We start from the raw sequence: 21,204 nt of genomic DNA, 5'->3' as shown, positions 1-21,204 counted from the left end.
GGGGACACTTTTTACATAAGGTCCCCCGGCCGTACCATGAGCACCGTGGCTGGTCAGCCTTGGACGGGGTACCTGGAGGAGTGGGGACCCCCCCCCAATAAAGGGGTCCCCCCCAAGGCTTCACCCGTCCATGGGCTGTCACCGGCGTCCCTGGCCAGTGGACGCCGGCCTGATGGTGTAAAATCTTTCAATCCTAACATTGCTTTATACAGGAGAACTACAAGTCCCAGCAGACCTGCCCCGCAGGCTGGAACTTGGAGAACCACAAGTCCCAGCATGCGGGGCATTAATGGGCCCGCTGGGACTTGTAGTCCACCTGTAAAAAGAATGTTAAAAGAAAACACACACACAGAAAAGTAAAACTTTATTACACACACATCTCACTTTTACAACCACATACTCACCGATCCAGGATCCTGCGCTGGTCTCCCTTCTGCTGCAGAGCCGGCTACCCCCGCACTGACAGCGGGGACAACTGGCTTTCTCCGATGCAGCTAACAGCTTCTGCATACCCTCCAACATCTGAAGGGCAGAAATCGGTACACATTCGGAAAGGGGCATGGCCAATGTGTAAAGGGGGCGGGGTCATGGGTAAATTGTGGGGCCATGCCCCTTTCCAACCATCCCCCCCCCCCACCCGAAAAAAAAAAAAATTATATATAATATATATACCAGGAGTGGGCTGGTTACCACTACATAAAACACATTTCCACTGGCAAGCTGCATGCATAGAATCTAAGTCACCGCTTCAGGGTGGATAACTCACGGGACCTCCTGCTAGTGTCTCAGGTCTCTCGGCGCTGAAGGGCTGTGGTGATAGACAGACAGGCGTGTACAGGTTACCAGAGGGCTTGAACCCTGTCACGCTGGCCATGCCATAAGGACAATAATAATATGCAAAAGTGTCCTATGGTGAGTATTACTCACCATTCCCTGACCCTCATCATGTTCCCGGCCCTCAGATAGCACTACCGCACTGCCTCCGGTGGACAGAAATTTACAAAGCGCATGCGCCGGGCTTACTTTACAGTTTACATACAGCCCCTGAGTGCGGAAGCCGGTGCGTGGGGTGCGTGCTGACGAAGCACGCTGGCTGCCGGGACCGCAAGGCAGCACTGGGAATAGGATGAATCAGAGGTGCCCCCGGAATCAACGAAAACCGGTACATTCGGTACATTTATTTTTAGCAGGTACAGTCCGTTAAAAAACTGTACTGTACCGGCTTAATCGGTACAGTTGGAGGGTATGCTTCTGTCGCGCTGTCCCAGCGCAACAGAGGCTGAGAGCGTCTTCGGCTTATGCGTCTCCATGGAGATGCATCGCCCAATCACGCTCTCAGCCTGTGTCGCGCTGGGACAGCGCGACAGAAGCTGTTAGCTGCATCGGAGAAAGCCGGTTGTCCCCGCTGTCAGTGCGGGGGAAGCCGGCTCTGCAGCAGAAGGGAGACCAGCGCAGGATCCTGGATCGGTGAGTATGTGGTTGTAAAAGTGAGATGTGTGTGTGTGTGTAATAAAGTTTTACTTTTCTGTGTGTGTGTTTTTTTTAACATTCTTTTTACAGGTGGACTACAAGTCCCAGCGGGCCCATTAATGCCCCGCATGCTGGGACTTGTGGTTCTCCAAGTCCCAGCCTGTGGGGGAGGTCTGCTGGGACTTGTAGTTCTCCTGTATAAAGCAATGTTAGGATTGAAAGATTTTACACCATCAGGCCGGCGTCCACTGGCCAGGGACGCCGGTGACAGCCCCGGGCTTCAGCCCTGGACGGGTGAAGCCTTGGGGGGGGGCCTTTATTGGGGGGGTCCCCACTCCTCCAGGTACCCCGTCCAAGGCGGACAAGCCACAGTGCTCATGGTACGGCCAGCGCCGGTGCAAGGCACCTCAGCACCCCAGGCGGGGGGGAGCCACGCCGCCCACCTGGCTGCTCCGGCTACCGGCGAGTCACCCTACGGGGATGGGGTGGTGCGGGCGCCGCAGCAAGTCAGCGGTAGTGCAGGTGACTTGCTCCGGCGCACCGGCGGGGGGGGCAGCATGTCAGCCGTGGTGCGTGCTCAGGAGATTCACGGTCCACGGACGGGAGTGCGGGCGCCGCAGCAAGTCAGCGGTAGTGCAGGTGACTTGCTCCGGCGCACAGGCAAGCAGGGGGGGAGAGGTCAGCAAGTCAGCGGTTGCGTGGGTGAGCAGTGCTGGTGGGGCCTTAACTGGCTTTACGGGGGGAAGAGGTGCGGGCACCACTCACCTTGCTCCACGCCACTGACCTGCTCCCAAGTGCCGCCCTCCAGTGGCCGGCGCCCCAGGCAAATGACTAATCCTGCCTAGTGGTGGCGCCAGCCCTGGGTACGGCCGGGGGACCTTATGTAAAAAGTGTCCCACGGCTGTGGCATGACACTGCGGGCTGTTGGAGCCCGGTGCTGGTTTCAAAATACGGGGGACCCCAGATTTTTTTGTCCCCTGTATTTTTGGAACCAGGACCGGTCCAAGAGTCCGGGGCTGGTTTCAGAAATATGGGGGACCCCTACACTTTTTGTCCCCCCGTATTTTTGGAACCAGGTCCGGCTCAATGAGGGACCCCACGCAATTTTTTTCTAAAAAAAAAAAATTTTTTTACCGCAGACCCATGCACAGATCTCAATGATCTGTGCAGGGTTCTGGCCAACTCGCATATCAGAACCTGGTCTGAAAAAATGGCGATTATTAGACACCTTAAAAGTGCGATTAAAAGTGCGATTTACTTTTCTATTGGAAAACATCTGGATGCGATAAAAGTGCAAATTTTTACCGCACTTTCAGTACGCATGACTTATCGCAAAAAATATGCGATTTAGGGACCTTTTCGCATCAGAATAAATATGCGAATTCACAGAAAAATGCGAATTAGCCGTTTTTGGGAGTAAAAATCGCCAAAAAACACAACTCTCATTCCATAGAATGTCACCCACAGTTTCTGTTGCATACACCACCCCATGATTCTCATGTGTCCTCAAACAAATCTATTGCTGGTTGCAAACACAAATGGCAATCAACACAGCACCCTTCATTGGCTTCTGCTTGTCTGCTCCCAGCAATGGGACAGGAAAAGACAGGTGGCTTTCATGGGTCCCTCCAAAATCCCCAAAAATAACTTTTTCTCTTTGTGGGCGCATGATTGTCACATCCCCCAGAACTCAACTCAGAATATTTGCTTCTCCCCAGCTCTCTGTCTGAATAATGGAGGAATTGCTGGTCCAACACCCCCAACCCTCCCTCCCGGGCAGCTGCATCAGCTCACGCTTATGCTGAGCCTGTCAGCCCAGCACATGCTGCTGAGCAGGGGGAGGAGGGGATGGTAACACCCACCTCAACTGATTTAGATGCTTTTCACTGTTTTCCGATAAGGGGGCGTGGTCACGCCTCCCACAATTAGACCACTCCTCCCGCTATTAGGTCACACCCCTCATTTTACCGGGGCCCGGGATACCTCTCGGCGGCCCTGCATGGGGGTTGATAGATAATAAAATGAAAAGAGTGGAGAAGTTGTCCATCGCTTATACCTATTATTTTACAGAATTTACTTTATAAATGCTACCTCAAAGCTGATCGGTTGCAATGGACATCTTCACTTTTTTCATTGCTTGATACTGTACATCAACCCCATGGTCCTGAATACACTCTAGCACTCCTGAAAAGCGTACTGCTCTCTATCTCCAAAACTGTAAAGGGCAATTTGGTGTGTGGCATAATGTGTAATGGGCATTACTAAACATGCAGGTCAAAGGCTATATCAGGGTTGACTACCCTCCCGGAATCGGGTCCCCCTCCTGGCCCCCCGGAAACGTGGGCAATCCTCCTGGATTCAGGGGGACCCCCACTGCGCCCCCCAATCGCGGCATATAAGTGCCGCAATCTGCGGGTCTCAGAGGAGGGGGCAGAGCTTAAATGCCACAATCGCATCATTTTAGCCCCGCCCCCTCCACAGAGATCCGTGAATTAGGCTATTTTACATCCTGGGGCGGGGCTTAATGCCGTCACGGGACGGGGCTTAATGACGTCACAGTCAAGCCCCGCCCCCAGAACGACGGCTGAAAGGAGAGGAGAATCTAAAAGTCGGCAACCCTGGCCTATATAGCCAAAAACAACCTGCAAGTTTGTTGGCTTGTTCACATTGTTGTTCGATGGGTCGTTAACAAGGTAAGCATGCATTGTTAACGATATTGAGTGTACACACTAGAGCAGGGGTAGCCAACTCCAGTCCTTGAGAGCTATCAACAGTTAAGGTGCGTACACACAGGGCAATATGATCGCTGGCAATATATTGCTCAGCAATCATATTGCTCAGTGTCCCGTTTTCATTTGCGATCAGAGATGGTCGCAGATGAAAATGTCACACTGCCAGGAGAAGAGGCAGGGGAAGTCGCTGGTGCTCCTCCGGCCAGCCACCATTCAGGGGCTCAAAACGTGAGCGCGCACTCAGCGATTTATCGTTGGTGCACACTCCCATCACTCTTTGCAATAATCGCCCCGTGTGTACACACCATTAACGTTTTCCAGGTCTTCTCACAGAATTGTAAGTGAAGTAATTAGCTTCACCTATGGATCATTTATAATGTGTCAGTCAGTAATGAGTGCACCTGTGCCCCAGCTAAGTGATCTAGAAAACATGAACTGTTGGTAGCTCTTGAGGGCTGGAGTTGGCTACCACTGCACTAGAGGATATTTTTAAATATATGACTCAGAAGCCCCTTTCTGAGTCATATCTTTTTTAAATATATTTACCTGCATGAGCAACCTGTGGCTCTCCAGCTGTTGATAAACTACACATCCCAGCATGCATTGCTACGGTGTTAGCATTCCCTAATAGCAAAACTGTGGCAAGGCATGTTTGGAGTTGAGTTTCACAAAAGCTATGAGACCCACAGGTTGCCCATGCCTACGTCTATTGTATATGGGATCTAAGCCTCCTGTAAGTAGGATACATCTCCTCTCTGCATGAGACCGTATATTATAATTCAGCACACTGCAGCAGCAGAAGCACCAGCAGCAGCAGCAGCAGCACCACCATAGTCCTACACTGAGTGCACAACATCATCATCAGCACCCTAGTGCCGTCCTTGCTTCCCTAAACAAAGATGTCAGTCGCAGCATCTGCCACCAGTTGCCCATCTTACGTAAGGCACGCTGCCCTTAAACGACGGCGCCGCTGCTGTAAACAGGTACGTGACGTCAGCGCGTTGCCGTAAAGCGACAGGCAGCGTGTGTTCCCGGTAAGTAGTGGAGGCAATTACGTTGTATACTTATGTGGCTAACGAAATTCTTTCCGGTGGCTGTTACCGTGCTCCTGTGGTCTAAGTGCGGTAGCGGAAGTACTGTGCACAGGGCTCCGGGGGGAGCGGGTATAGTGTAGGCGGGTGCTGTGTTCTGGTGCTCCGGGCGCGGGACTTCGGTACGGTGGCCTCCTCGGATATTGATAGCTCTGCTGAATAGAGAATTCATACTTGCCTAGATGACCCTCTCCATGCGGGAGAAAATGCTCTGTTCCTGGACTTCCCTGGTACTGTATGATTGCCATCACCTGTGCTGAAATACCTTTACCTAGCTCCCCACAGGTGATGGCAATTATACATTACCAGGGAAGCCCAGAAACAGAGCATTTTCTCCCGTATGGAGAGGATCAGGTAGGCAAGTATGATAGAGATGCATGTTGGTTGTTACAGTAGTCCACCACCCCATAGTAATGCTGTTCTTCCCTCTCCACTGAATATTGTATAGAGGAAATTTTACTAGGCAATATTATTCACAATATCGTCTAGTGTGTGAACTCAATATCGTTAACGAACCTCTCCCGAGCATGTTCAGATGAGGGAGGTCCTCTTAAAAGACGGCCAGGCTGTGGTCTCGACATGACCGTCGGCCCCCACACACCAGGAATCGGCAAGTGTGTGTGTATTCACTTGCCATTGCCACCACCCTCGCTGGGTCTCAGCCAATATTGGAGTTTAGCCATTTTGCACAGATAACCCTGTTTTATTTGGGTGCGATCTGCGCAAAAAAGAATGGGTTCCTAACACCAGATCAATAATTGTATGACCTTGTTCAAAGTGACTGCCAATCGCGCAAGATGTCTTATACTACTATTCTAATAATCTGTATATTATTTATTATTACAGTTCTACATAACTGCAGCAAAATGGATATTCGGCCAAATCACACCGTTTACATTAACAACTTGAATGACAAAGTCAAAAAAGATGGTAAGAAACTGTCAAGTGTTTTTTTTTTTTTTAAACTATGACTATAAATGTTAATCGTTTTCCTCACGTCCTTAGAACATACTTTAGTAGAGGTTGCCCTTCCACTTCCAGCATCCACTTCTTACATCAACTTTACTGCCAGATGCATACTTGTGTTTCTTGTGGTTAGAGCAGTCTCAAGCCAGAGGCAAACCAGGGACTGTCTCTTTCATGCATTCAGCATCATTGTTAGCAGGAGTGGAAATAGGTTTGAGGGCAGTGGTGTAACCTACAGGTATAGAAGCAGATGCCACCAGTATGTAATACTCTCAATTTTCAGCTATATTTACAGTTTTAGTTTGGAATTGAGCTTTTTTCATTCATGACCTGAGTGATAAAATGATGTGTGCTGAGCAATCTGTAGGGACCAGTGCTCTCTGAGAACATTAGCCCCGACTGGCAATCTGACAAGCAGTGATAGCATTGTTATGGCCTCTACACACAGAGCGATGTAGGGGCATTTTCTAAGCAATCTAGTCAGATCGCTTAGAAAATTATCTGAAATCACCCCATGTGTGGACTGTTCTTTAGGTAACCAGGTGTAATCTGTGTGCATGCATGAAGCTGGGCACCAGAATTCCTATGTGATGAAGATCTTGGTAGTTATTGAAGTGGTAGGTGAATCTATTGACGTCCTGGATTGGCGCTTGTAACAGAATTATGTTACTGATAAATTGTTGCAGTAATTTTTGTAACAACTGTAGTACGTGTTCTGTAGAAATGTGTGCGCATCTATTGGGTTGGTAATTTATATAAAGGGCACATTTACGAAAACTGCAGCAAACAGATTTGGGTATTTCTGATGGGGAAACCATCGGAATCTGTTATTTTATTTAGTGCCAGTTACATATCATGTCCCCGGCAGCGCCAGTTACATATCATGTCCCCGGGACACTATGCAGGGCTGCTGCGGGGACACCACGCTTACTACACTAGGCAGCCATTGGGCTACGCTGACAACTTAGCTTATGCTGAAAACGTAGCGTAGCCTGCCGCTGTGAAACTACACAAGTACCCCAGTTACATATCATGTCCCCAGTAGTGCCAGTTACATATCATGTCCCCAGTAGTGCCAGTTACATATCATGTCCCCAGTAGTGCCAGTTACATATCATGTCCCCAGTAGTGCCAGTTACATATCATGTCCCCAGTAGTGCCAGTTACGTATCATGTCCCCAGTAGCGCCAGTTACGTATCATGTCCCTAGTAGCGCCAGTTACGTATCATGTCCCTAGTAGCGCCAGTTACATATCATGTCCCTAGTAGTGCCAGTTACATATCATGTCCCTAGTAGTGCCAGTTACATATCATGTCCCTAGTAGTGCCAGTTACATATCATGTCCCTAGTAGTGCCAGTTACATATCATGTCCCTAGTAGTGCCAGTTACATATCATGTCCCTAGTAGTGCCAGTTACATATCATGTCCCTAGTAGTGCCAGTTACATATCATGTCCCCAGCAGCGCCAGTTACGTATCATGTCCCCAGCAGCGCCAGTTACATATCATGGCCCCCAGCAGCGCCAGTTACATGTCACGTCCCCAGCAGCGCCAGTTACATGTCACGTCCCCAGCAGTGCTTTTAGCAACAAACATTCTGGAAACCATGGTTTTTGGAATAATTTGAATGACTGACATGAATACAGGTTGACTATACCTTATACAGATAAGTGCAGTGGTTTACAAAGAAATGCCTAAGGTTAGCGTGCGCACATAAGAATTTTCCTTGTTTCCCTGGTTGCTTGTGTAGGTTTCTATCCTGCATCTCGTTCATTTACTTGTGTTCTAGCTGGATGTTGTGGTCTCTGAAAGTGCCAGCCACAAGGACAGTAAATAGGGATCCATAGAATCACAGTAGAGGCATGTTATTTGCTGTTTGGTTTCAGGGCCTTGACCTACCCAGTCATTATATTATTAGAATGACATATTCTGGGTGAATTTCTTGTATCTATACCTGGGTTAGGCAGCCTGTAGCTCAGTGTGGATTTATGGAAGTGCTGGAACTTGTAGTTATACCTCAGCGGTTTTACGTTGTTACAGGTAATTGCTAGTTAGAAGGAGGCTTCTTTGAAGGAATAAGCTGATTTTTTTTTTTTGGGGGGGGGGGGGGGGGGGGGGAGGGAGGGCAAAGCAATGACTTTTCCCAGTTAAAGTCACTGTGTCTTATTCAGATTATATGCTCCGTAATGATGGAAATGTTTACTCCACAGCATAGAACTATGAGAAAGTTGTATTCTGTAGTTTAATATATATTTTTTTTAGATTGAGCTCTCATGATTCAAAATTGCTATCCTTTAATAACCAACTATATAATGAACTATATTTGGCACTTATTTTCTGTGACGGGATACTCTATATAATAGGTTAATGTTTTTTAATGGATTAAAAAAACAAAAAAACACTTAGTTGTATCCAGTAGTAACTGAATTACACAAAAGAAAAGGATTGTCTAGAGCAGGGCTGGGCAACACCGGCCCTCCAGATGTTAATGAACTACACATCCCAGGATGCTTTGCATTAGTATTGCTATGTGGCCATGCTGAAACTGATGCAAGGCATCCTGGGATGTGTAGTTCATCAACATCTGGAGGGCCGGTGTTGCCCAGCCCTGGTCTAGAGCCAACCTTGGGATAGGTTGGAACTAATGCTGGCCACACATCAGACCAACTTTCCTCCAACCATCCAACTAGATGGTTGGTTGGACTGAAAATCTGGTCCAGTATGGGCGCAAATGCCAATAAGCAATTTGCTCACAAACTCATGGACAAAAACATTCAGTGAAATTGTTTAAATGAAATAGGTCCAACTACAGTACATTGTCTGCGGGACAGTTGTTGTCCATTTTCCGATTTGGAAAACAAATGACTTAATTACAAATTGCATTTGCTCCTATCCAGTACCAGGTTTTTATTCCATCCAACCAACTAGTTGGATGGTTGGAGAAAAGTTGGTCTGATGTTTGGCCAGCATAAGGGGGTGCTTGAAATGAGTGGTCTCTCAGCAGCTGCTGGAAACAGGCCAGTTACTCCTGTAATGTATTAAGCAAGGAAAATGCAGCGCTGTACCTTTAAATAAAAATTGGATGTTCATCACAATATATTTAGTAAGTGTAATAACACAATTAAAACATTTTAAAATCAAGGTAGAATTACAGATGAACCCCACTTCCACACTAAAGCAGCGATAAAGGAGAGTCCGTTTCTAGTAGGCCCAACAGTAAATGTAGATACAACAATAGTTACCACTCCTGGCTGGTTAGGCAAATGTGATGATGGTATAGTCCATAGGTACAAGTGGTCGGCCCAAGTTATGGCCAGTCCATTGGATGTAGATGGAAGAGAACTTTGCTGGATAAATCCCAAATGGCCAAATGGAGTGGTACCTGGTAGGTGTTGGTTTGTAAGGTGCCCGAAAGATGGAGTGCGGGGTCACAGAGCAAAGCTGGGTCCTGTTGGGCTGGTCCGGACTGCAATCCTGGTTTGTGGTGGTGGAGAGTGGGCTAGCACTGCCTCTGTGGTGGGGCACCTTACAAACCAACACCTACCAGGTACCACTCCATTTGGGTTTTATCCAGAAAAGTTTTCAAACCTGTATTGGTAGGTTAATCCTGCCCCAGTAAAACCCACCACTCAAGGGGTTAATCCTAACATTAAAGTTATCTCCATCCAGTTCATTTTATTTTACCTTTTTAAAACATATAAAAAAAATGTATTTACAAAAGAAAACCCTCAAATGAGTTTAACTTGTTCTCAGCATCTTTTTATCCTGGTGAGACTGAGTTCCTTCATTGTTACCCAGAATTGCATGCAGCAGGTCCCAGAACTCTCAAGCAGTCTGTAGCTGGGATGCAGTTAAAATCCCGGCGGTCGGGATCCCGGCGTTCAGAATCCCGTCGCCGAAAACCCAACTCTTTCTCCCTCCAGGGGTCAACGACACCCCTGGAGGGAGAATAAATTAGCGTGCCGAGCGTAGCGAGGCACCGGGTCCCGACCGCCGGGATTTCGGCGGGGATGTCGGGATTTCGGCGGTCGGGATTCTGAACGCCGGGATCCCGACCGCCGGGATTTCATACTGAATCCCTGTAGCTGCTGTGCTGTCTCCAGCCACAGAGAATTTTTTTTTTTTAACCGTTTATTTTTATATAACTAAATAAAAAAGTAGCATATCATAATATATAAACAATTAACCTGAGGATCACAGACGAGATCCAAACATATCTACATGAAAATAGGTTGATACTGAAATCATGTAGTAAACACGTTTTATACATTTTTACCAAACAAGAAGTAATCAGAGAAAGAGAAAAAAAGAACAAGTTGTATCGTTAATAGTAACTATCAAGAGCCAAATCCGTCCAGAAAATAGGAAAAAAATTTAAATTAAAATAAGAAAATGGGCAGCAGAAAAAAGTAAAGGAGGATATTATTGGTTCTAAACAAAATAATGTAATACTAAAGAGGAGATCTACTATATGGACATACATTGCTGAAAACAAACCATGGACTCCAAACCTGCTGATATTTGGATACAGTATTATTTAAAAGGGAAGTAATATTACATCGATGAGATATAACGTAGCCTATTAATCAGTGCATTTTTAGTCGGGGTTGTGAGGATTTCCAATGTTTGGTTATGAGGAGTTTAGATGCGTTACATATATGAACAATTGGTTTATTCTCCGGTTTTGACGCCGACCGCAGGGAGTATAAGGGTATACTGCAGGAGAGAACAGCTGACACGAAATTTATCTTTTTCTTTTTTTTTTCTGCTCTCAATTTAGTTAGAACTAACCAGTTGTAACCTTATCATGAAGATTCTATGTGCTGCGACTAATTTGTTACATTATTATGTGTGTATTTATATGTAAACGCACACTTTTAACCTGTTCTGATTTTGTCTGTTCTCAGAGCTGAAGAGATCGATGTATGCACTATTCTCCCAGTTTGGCCATGTAATGGACATAGTGGCGCTGAAGACCATGAAGATGAGAGGACAGGGTTTTGTCATCTTTAAGGAGCTTGCGTCAGCCACCAACGCATTACGGCAATTACAAGGCTTTCCGTTTTATGATAAACCAATGGTACAAGACCTCCTGCTGCCTCAGACCTTCAACTAGAACCTTAAAAGCTCATTTATATGACTATGGTTTGTCAGGTGTATGTAGATGTATTCCTTGGGTTTACCTATGTGCAGCCTTTTAGTGTAAAAGTTTGCCAGATTAATCAAATTCGTACAGAGGGGCCTATTTCTAGTCTAATTTTTGTGCATTGGGGCTAATTAACAAGGGAGAACTGTAGTATATTACAGAGAGGTCGGCTGTGGTCTCCCTCTTGACGCCTGCACATACATTCCCATTAGGCTTCTGTAGAGACGGTCAACCCCTAAAAATGTATAATTGGCTAGAGATTGTCATATTTGGCCACTTTAGCAGTCGTATACCCCTCCAATTGTTTCTGACTTGCGGAAGTGCAGTAGCTCAGCTGGGTCTGGCAGTAGAGAGAACACTTTAGCTGTTCTCGGAGCCCATGTCCTAGTGTCTCACCATTACTACGTAGCCCTGAAAAGGTAACGTTGGTTTTGGGGTGCATTTATGGACTATCCAATAATTTATGTTCCATAATGGTTCCTGTAGCTTATTATATATATCACTGGTTCAACGAGTAATGTTCATTTCAAGTTTTACTATTCGAGGGAAGTATATTACTACTATACTCAAAGGTCGCTATCATAATAGAAGTGGAAATTCTTCTCGATACCATTCTGCATATGTTCTCTTGTGCAGTTGAGCAGCCACTTGTGGCACATGACCCCTGCTGGTCATCTGTACTAATGGGTAGTATAGTAACTATTCAATTGTTGCTCCAATAATTTATGTTCCATAATGGTTCCTGTAGCTTATTATATATATATATCACTGGTTCAACGAGTAATGTTCATTTCAAGTTTTACTATTCGAGGGAAGTATATTACTACTATACTCAAAGGTAGCTATCATAATAGAAGTGGAAATTCTTCTCGATACTATTCTGCTATTCTATTATGTTCTCTTGTGCAGTTGAGCAGACACTTGTGGCGCATGACCCCTGCTGGTCATCTGTACTAATGGGTAGTATAGTAGCTATTCAATTGTTGCTCTGTACAGATGCAGATTAGTCGTTAATGCGCCTGGCCACGCCAGATTTAGCCACTTTGTACAGCGGAACCCAGGGCTGTCAATGCATTAACTGCATCTAAAGAGACCGTGTTTGGATGGCCAAACTACAGACTTTTAAACACTTTTTTTTTTCTTGCACTTCCGGAGGCTGCGAGAAAAAATGTGACTGCAGCTAAAGGGCGTCTGATCGGAGCAATAAATAAATGACTCCAGTAAATATCCCTACCTATAAACACTCAGCAGGGGGCGCACACCACTAGATTATTGCCAAGAATTGAATCCCTCCCTACAGGTTCTGATGTCAGAATTTTAATCATGTGACCCAGTACATGTTTTCGGGTGTATCACAGGGATGACGCTGGTAATGTAGATGAATAATGTCCTAGTAACTCCAGAAAAAAAAAAAAACATTTAAATGGGCATGGGAGTCTTAAAAGGTTAAACAGGTTATTTTGCTTGATTATTTATACCCATACTAATGGTTATGGTGTTTTTTTTTTTTTTTCTTTTTTTTTTTGTATAAAGAGGAACGTAAATATGATGATTCCTAGGCAACAATACCTCTTTTTTAAACACCTAGTAAGATGTAAATAGATAAACTAACAGTAGAATAACTATTGGGAAGGAAAAGTAGAGCGAGGGGAAATAAATACACAGGAAAGGGAGAATGAAAGAGTGGGGGCGACACTGATAAAAAGAAAACGTTCATCTTGCATAAAATAAGAAAGTGGTTCAGACAAGTCGCTACTTCAATGTGGTGTAAATCTGAATAAATCTGTCATGATAGTAAAAAACATGAACTTACTGGACAGAAATGAAAGGCGTCCGGTGGGAGGACCCAGATCCAGCTCTCCAAAACGAGACAGGTGGTACCAATCCTACTACCCGATGTTGGGAGTTGGAGACATCTGTAGTGACCAAGGGGCCCAGACCAGTTCATATTTGTGGGGTCAGTCATGTAAATAATAAATGATTCTATCCATGTTTGCATTAAACCAGACCTAAGTAGTGTGGAGATTGAAGGGATAGTGGATGACTTCCAGTTCCTAGCTATTATGGCTTTAGCTGTGAGAATAGTTTATTTAGGGGCAGATCAACATCAGGTAGACGTAGAGTCAACAGGAACACCCATGGGTCCAAAAATAGCAGAAGGCCGGATAAAGATTTTAAGACTTCAGTACCTTATTCCAAAATGGAACTGTGTGGGCAGGTCACCGGGGTAGCTGAGGGAAGTAATTTGGTTAGCTTTTTAGTAGTATAGTACCATCTATCATAGGGTTTATAGGAAGTCTTTGTTTTGGGTAGAGATCGAGCACTTGGCAATACTCTCACCTCTTCCCAGCAGGACTCATCAGGAGGGGGACCGAAGTCCTTTTTCCATTCCTGCTCATGACTGGTCTGTGCAACAGAGATTGATTTATTTTTAGTTTTTTTTATTTCTTTTGTTTACGTATTTATGTTAATGTTGGGATGCTGGTGGTGCCTAAAAATGAATTGACGTGACTCTCAGCCTTCCAGAAGGGTAGGTCTCTTCATACAGCTTCTTTTGTTGTAACCACGTGTTGTCTCCTGCAGCGCATTCAGTATGCAAAGTCTGACTCCGATTTGATATCTAAGATGCGGGGAACGTTTGCAGATAAAGAGAAGAAGAAAGAGAAGAAAAAAAATAAAGCTCAAGAACAAATGGCTAATGCTGCGAATAAGAAGCCTGCACAAGTGAGTGATGAGAATCTGTAATGACGCACGTGTGTCTGTGCTGCTGTACAACATATTAGCTATCTTTTAGGTCTCCGTAGGTCTCTTATACTAACAATGGGTTAAGTGACAACATTTGCACTAAGCTATAGCTTTCTTTGTACATTGGTCACTGTGACTCGCATCTTTGACCCTTACTCAGATCTGATCACAGTACAAACCATGTGCACTGCAGGCGGGGCAGATGTAACACGTGCAGAGTGTTAAATTTGGGTGGGGTGTGTTGAAACTGAAATATAAATTGCAGTGTAAAAATAATGCAGCCAGTATTTACCCTGCACAGAACAAAATAACGCACACAAATCTAAGTCTCTGCACATGTTACATCTGCCCCACCTGCAGTGCACATGGTTTTGTCCATTTGAGAGCTAATTTGTACTGCGATTAGATCTGAATAAGGGCGTTCGGTTAGTAAATAAGCCCCAAAGTCTGCCTAGCTGGGTTTCCAATTAGTTTTATAATCCAGAGGCTATACTCTACAGCAGGCATGGAGAACTTCTGGCCTTCCAGCTTTTGAACTACACATCCCAGCATGCTCTTCAACAGTTTTAGCATTGCAAAACTAGCAGGGCACGCTGGGATGTGTAGTTCAAACACTGCTCAAAGGTCGAAGGGTCCCCATCCCTGCTTTACAGTCTTCAAGTATGCCCAGCAGGTCCTGTTTTCTGTCTGGAAACAGGTGGGATTGTGTAGAACTCATGAAAGTCATGTTGACCCTTTGGCGACCTTCCCATTGCGAACTAATGTTTGTGTTGACCTTCTGACCCTGTCGATCTATGTCATGTGTTTACCTAAGCCTGTAGACCTCTAGTGGTCAATGTATGTTGACCTTCATAGTATCGATCCTATGACCCATACCCTTCATAATTGCCTATCGCCTATATATATGCTGCAGCATGCGATTAGTTTGGGCTCCCATTGTCTTTGAGTGCTGATTGTGTGTAAAAAGTACCAGATTTAGCCATGCTCTCTGCACATTTCTGCTGCCCCCCTCAGTAATGCTGGCGTGCCCGTCAGAAGCTATCGGATAACTGCTGGCCAGGTGCACCTGATTTTCCACCATTTTGTTAATTGGTATAAATTAGTGTTCATTCTAGCACCCGTTATCTTTGAAAACCCATGCAGTTCCTCTTCCCGGCCTGGGGTGTCGCTGTCTGCTGGAGTGCTTCTAGCACAGTGTGGTCTGTATATCAGCACTGATATGCAAACCAGACCTGTGCTAGAAACACCACAGCAGACAGCGACACCCCAGGCAGGGAAGAGGAACTGCATGGGTTTCCAAAGATAGCGGGTGCTAGAATGAACACTATAAATACTGCTTTCACTCCTTGAGCAGCTGTAAACTAGGCCTTTATACTGTGGTTTGTGTGCCAACTTCTCCCTGTTATATTTTCAGGAAATGGATACCACCTCACCAGGAGGCGCACAGAACCAACAGGTAAGGCGGCAGCATCGGTCACTGTGAACGAATTATTCTTTCAAATTAGTGTCTCAAAGAAAAATTACTCCTGTTTTAATGGATATTTTTATTATAAAAAAAAACTCTACACATAATAAATCGGTACTTATGTAGTAGCCAGGCGCCCACTAAGCAAATAGCTTCGTGGGCTATTCTGCGTAAGAAAATTGCATGCGATTTTTGTGCATGCGATGCGATCCAATGTTCCTATGTAATGTATTCACATCTCTCTGGCCTTGGGTGGTAAGATCTGATCGCACCGGACTTAAAATCGCATGCGATTTTATAGGGTGCCATGCCATTTAATTTAGTATACACTTATGACCTACAATGTGATTTACGCACCCCCATCCACGACACCCCGAAGCGGCGTGGAGTTGATTTTATATAGTGAGGCGAGCGGACGCGTATTACGTTACATGTATTCCGCGTCCCTTCGCCACGCTTCGGGCTCGCTGCGCTCGCCACACTAGATAAAATCAACTCCTCGCCGACGTGGATAGAGGGGATATGAAAAGGTAGGGAGGACTGGTTCCGCCACTCCTCGCTGCGCTCACCGCCCTTTAGGGTGGGGGTCCCTAAATCACAATGTATGTCAGATAAGTGTATACTAAATTAAATGGCATGGCACCCTATAAAATCGTGCGGTGCCATCCGATGCGATCTGATCTTACCACCCAAGGCCAGAGCGCAATTAATAAATTATATAGGAGCATCGCTTGCAAAAAAAATCGCATGCGATTTCCCTATGGTGCCGTACGTATGCTAATTGGGCGTCTGGCTACTACATAAGTACCAATAAATCTTTTGAAATAGAAAGTCTCTGCTTTATATGCTCATATAATCAGTAACTTCCGCCAGTTATTTTTGATAGCTTGATGGGTTTATTGACTATTGCTTAAATTGTGATTGAGTGTAAAATCTTACACACACAGGAATGGTAAAAAAACTTATGGTACATATAATTGTGCATCCTATTGTCATATTTGGCCAACATCCCATTTTTGCCACTAAAGATATACATTACAAAAAAAATTTCCCTTCAGTGTCAATATTAATGAGTTAATCCCCTGTAGCTGCTGTAGAAACCTAGAATTTGACAGCAGATAAGAACCACTTGGCCCATCCAGACTGCCCCTTTTTATCCTTTAGGTATAGGGGGGTATTCAATCTCCCGCCGCTATTCCCAATGGTGGAAATAGCAGCAGGCCCTATTCAATGCTGTCTTCCCCAACAGCATTGAACATGGATCTCAGCAGAACGGGCCTGACTTTACAAACAGTTGGGCCCGTTCTGCCGGTATTTGTCGAGCTCCCGGCCACAGCTCAACGATTAACGTCTGTTTCTCGCAGCCACGCCCCCCTTTCGGCACTCGGCAGGAGGGACATTGAATCCCACCTGTCCAGCGGACGTCAAGCCGGCCGAGAACGGGACCGGGTCACGGCTGTCGGGCTACCCCAACAGTGTTGACGCCAGATTGAATACCCCGTAATCTCAACCATTTTTGATCCTTTGTTCTTTGCAAGAACTAGAATACTTGTTTATAATTGCGTTTTAAATTGATTTTGTATTTTAACCTTGCAACAAAACTAGGTCCCAGACAACCCGCCAAATTACATCCTTTTCTTGAATAATCTACCAGAAGAGACCAATGAAATGATGCTTTCCATGTTATTTAACCAGTAAGTATTATAAATATTTTTTCAATCATTAATTTCCAATTTTAGTCAGTTGTCTGCAGCATAAGACTGCAGTATTGTTGTTGCATAGTTATACTTGTGTATCTGAGGTCAGTGGTTCCCAAATGGTGTGCTGTGGCACCCTGGGGTGCCTTGGAACACATGCATGGTCAATGAAATGGAAAAACCAGTGGTGTTGACTGCCCGTCATGAAATATGTGGACAAACAGAAGCAAAGGAAAATATATAAAAAGGGTACTTGTTTCCTAGCACGGCGCCCGTGATGTTGATTGTATTGATCGGGTCGGAAAAATCGCGTCGATCGCATCGCTTGCCAACCAAATCGCATGCAATGCGATCGACGCGATTTTTACATTGGAATCAATGTAAAATGGTCCCTGAGACCCAGTTTTACATTGATTTCAATGTAAAAAGCCCCAAAACCCCCCCTGATGGGTGAAATGGCCCTCCATTGTTAACGCCACCCCACTATTGATGCCAACCCAAAGCGTGGCGAGCGCAGCGAGCCCGCCAGGGGCGGCGGTATGCGTCCTCCGACCTTTTCATACCCCCACTATCCACGTCGGCGTGGAGTTGATTTTATAAAGTGTGGTGAGCCCTGCGCATAACTTCACAGGTATATGCGTCCACTCGCGGGGCTCGCCACGCTTCGGGCTCGCTGCGCTCGCCACACTTAAAATCAACTCCACGCCGATGTGGATAGTGGAGGTATGAAAAGGTTGGAGGATGTGTACCGCCACCGCTCGCCACGCTTAGGGTTGGCGTCAATTGTGGGGTGACTTTAACAATGGGGGGGGGGGGCATTAACCATATACAGTGAGAAATTGGCCATATTGGCCCATTGTTCTCTATGTATGTTATAATGGCCCACGATCAACGCGATTTTAACTTTAAAAATCATTTAACATTATTTTCTATGGGAAGATCGCGTCGGGCGCATCGCGGCCCATTATAATGGCCCGCGATCAACGCGATTTTCTCTTTTACCGGCAAATAAACTGGTGATTGACAGAAAATCGGGTCCATCGCGTCGATCGCATGCCTTATGTACCTTAAACTTAAGGCATGCGATCAACCCGACGGGCGCCGTGCTAGGAAACAAGTACCATAAAAAGAATGTACTACACCTTGGGGTGCTGTGAAATTATTAAATAATTCTGATAATCTGGGGTGCAGTGACTCAAAGTTTGGGAACCACTTTCTTAGATCAATGATGAGTACCTAGAAAAAGCAATTCTCAATTCGTGTGTGTGTGTGCCCCCTTCCGGCGACTGGCGGTGCTGAACAACACCAGCTCCATCTGTAGCGAGGATTGGCTAAACTACAACTCCCCATGCTAACATACAGCACAGGGCAAGGTCTCCCTGCATGCCCGGTGCCGCCCTACGGCCACATCAGTAGATGCAAGTACTTCGCTACACAGTGAAGCGCGTGCACAGTACCAGAGGTGCAGCCTAGCTGTGAAGCTAGGAGCAAGCTGGCCATGTTTCAGGTCGCAGCATCTGCGTGAGACATCATGCAGTCTCTGCGGCAGTCCCGCTCCCACAAGCTGTACCGCTCCCACAAAGCACCATGCTGCCATCCTCAACAGTGTGTCGACCACGGTTTTAATTACGGGGCATGCCCAGATCTCCAGAAATCGCCAAGTAGCAGTTTCTGGAGATCTGCGCATGGGTCAGAATTAGGCCCCTTATTCCTAGACATGGTCAACCTTGTTGGCTGAAGTTGGAAACTAGTGCACATGTCACCATTTGAATCCATTAAGGCTCAGATGTATCAAGCTTTAAATAGTGACAAAATGGAGATCGAGTGATAAACAGCCAGCCAGCCAATCAGCTGTTAACGATCATGTTACAGGCTGGGTTTGAAAAATGTCAAGTAGGAACTGGTTACTTATCACTATCTACTTTATCACCTTTTGAAGCTTGATGCATCTAACCCACAATGAGGATATTGTATACTTATTTGGTTTTACTGACACATAGCGTGAGGGAGATCAGCAGATCTAGTAATACAAAATATCACTTTTCACTGAGTTTTATGTCTCACTCTGATACCATAATCTAAGTTACCATTGTATTGCTTCCAAGTGATGTAATTATTTCTTTATTGTTTTTTTCCCTTTTAAGGTTTCCTGGCTTCAAAGAAGTGCGTCTGGTTCCTGGAAGACATGATATTGCCTTTGTAGAGTTTGACGATGACAACCAGGCAGGTTCTGCGCGTGATGCACTTCAAGGATTTAAGATTACGCCATCTCATGCTATGAAGATCACCTATGCCAAAAAGTGAAACCTATACGGGATTATTGGACTTGCTGTATTTATGACTTTGTATTGTTTGAAGGACATACGATGCCTGCTGCAACATTCGATTTATAGTAGGGATTACACGTGTTGTCTGTAATTCACGCTGATAGTAATTTTGTACGAATAAATGTCTTTGTTTTTTTTCTTTTTAAATTGTTTTGTGTCAGTCTCTTGTAGAGGAGAGTTATTATCAAATGTGTCAACTCTTAAAGGCTATTCGTACATATGAAATGATTTTCATATTGTTAGGGTGGAATTCAATTGGGTGTGAAGTTTTTCAGTGCGTGCCAAAGCAATTCCTGGTGAATTTTTTTTTTTTCTTAAAAATAACTATTTTAGGTAAAACAGACTTGTTATAAGGGTGAGAAGAAAGTATTCAGTGATTTCTATAGTAATCTGTCCCATTTTTCAACCCCCTGATTGAGTTTGAAAACCATGCACTGTTGGTTTTTCACATTTTTGGTCATCAAATTAATTCTACCATTAGTGTTTCGCCTTCCAGGCATTAAAATTAATTCAAGTCTCCACTTGTCAATGCAGTGTTTTGCAAATGCAGGCAGCTAACTTTACACAGTTGTTGCATTTTTACTGGTAGATGTATTGATTTGTGTGAAACCTTTGCACCTATTAATAGACGGATCGGACAATTATTTTTTGTTCTATGATCCCTATGGCAGCCAAGACCTTGGGGTTTCATCCCTCTCCTTTTCAGTTAGACAGGCTGTCTTTTTCTTAGGACCTCCCCCTTCAGGTATAAATCCCTGCTTAGGACCTCCCCCTTCAGGTATAAATCCCTGCTTAGGACCTCCCCATTCAGGTATAAATCCCTGCTTAGGACCTCCCCCTTCGATCTTGTGTGCTTTTTTTTTTTTTTTTTTTTTTATTCTGATCTATGTGATGTTTGCCCCGCACCCATCCCAGAACAGCCTAAAATCCTATTAGGCTGGATGAAAAAAATAGTTTGTGTCCAAAGAGGAATTTTTGGAGTTACAACAAAAGATCCAGTGATCAGGCTGGATTCAACTATGAGGAAGTCTCCTCAAAGGAATTGTTAGAGGATGTGGACGAGGTATCATCGAATGAGTCGGGAGAGATTAAAGAAGAACATTTCACGTTGACAATGTGGAAAGTATTCTAAACGCCATTTATAAAACTATGAATTACAGAGAGCCAGTCACCCCTGAAGATGGTGAGGATATACTATTTGAGAATAGGTCAAGAAAGGGCCGACACTTCCGATTTTCATAAAGTCATGAAAGACCTGATCTCAAAAGAATGGTCTAACTTGGACAAAAGATATGGGAAGTTATCCAGAATTGACCTATGTAACTGGTTAAAGATGACCTTTTTTTGAACTGGTGCTCCCTGCCTAGGGTTAATGCAGCAGTTGCACATTTTTCTTCAGCTGTGTCTCTGAAAGCTGGCATATTTGTGGCTTCAGTAGCTTAGAGCATTAAGGCTTTGGGGAACAAACCTGCACAGTGATATTGATGACAGACTCTCTAAACCAGACATGTCCAAACTATTGCCCTCCAGCTAAACTTCAAGTCCCACCATGCCTTGCCACAAT

The 21,204-nt window shown here is 45.1% G+C and overlaps 1 protein-coding gene across 2 annotated transcripts; it reads left to right on the top strand.

The window, feature by feature from the left end:
• Positions 1-5,099: 5,099 nt before the first annotated feature.
• SNRPB2 (small nuclear ribonucleoprotein polypeptide B2) lies at positions 5,100-19,787 on the top strand. 2 transcript variants are annotated; one of them, XM_083175817.1, is made up of 7 exons: positions 5,100-5,236; positions 6,140-6,223; positions 11,168-11,340; positions 13,990-14,130; positions 15,566-15,607; positions 17,222-17,310; positions 19,458-19,787. In XM_083175817.1, exons 2-7 carry the CDS (start codon positions 6,160-6,162, stop codon positions 19,615-19,617), a joined length of 669 nt encoding a protein of 222 aa, XP_083031943.1. In that variant the 5' UTR covers positions 5,100-5,236; positions 6,140-6,159; the 3' UTR covers positions 19,618-19,787. The 2 variants fall into 2 exon arrangements, with proteins under 2 accessions (XP_083031943.1, XP_083031944.1); XM_083175818.1 differs by lacking the exon at positions 5,100-5,236 and adding an exon at positions 5,258-5,415.
• Positions 19,788-21,204: the final 1,417 nt, after the last annotated feature.

The sequence above is a fragment of the Crinia signifera genome, chromosome 3, assembly GCF_055691185.1.
Source record: "Crinia signifera chromosome 3, ASM5569118v1, whole genome shotgun sequence".
NCBI lineage: Eukaryota > Metazoa > Chordata > Amphibia > Anura > Myobatrachidae > Crinia > Crinia signifera.
The sequence above is the reverse complement of the archived record's forward strand: the minus strand, read 5'-3'. Positions and strand labels throughout refer to the sequence as shown.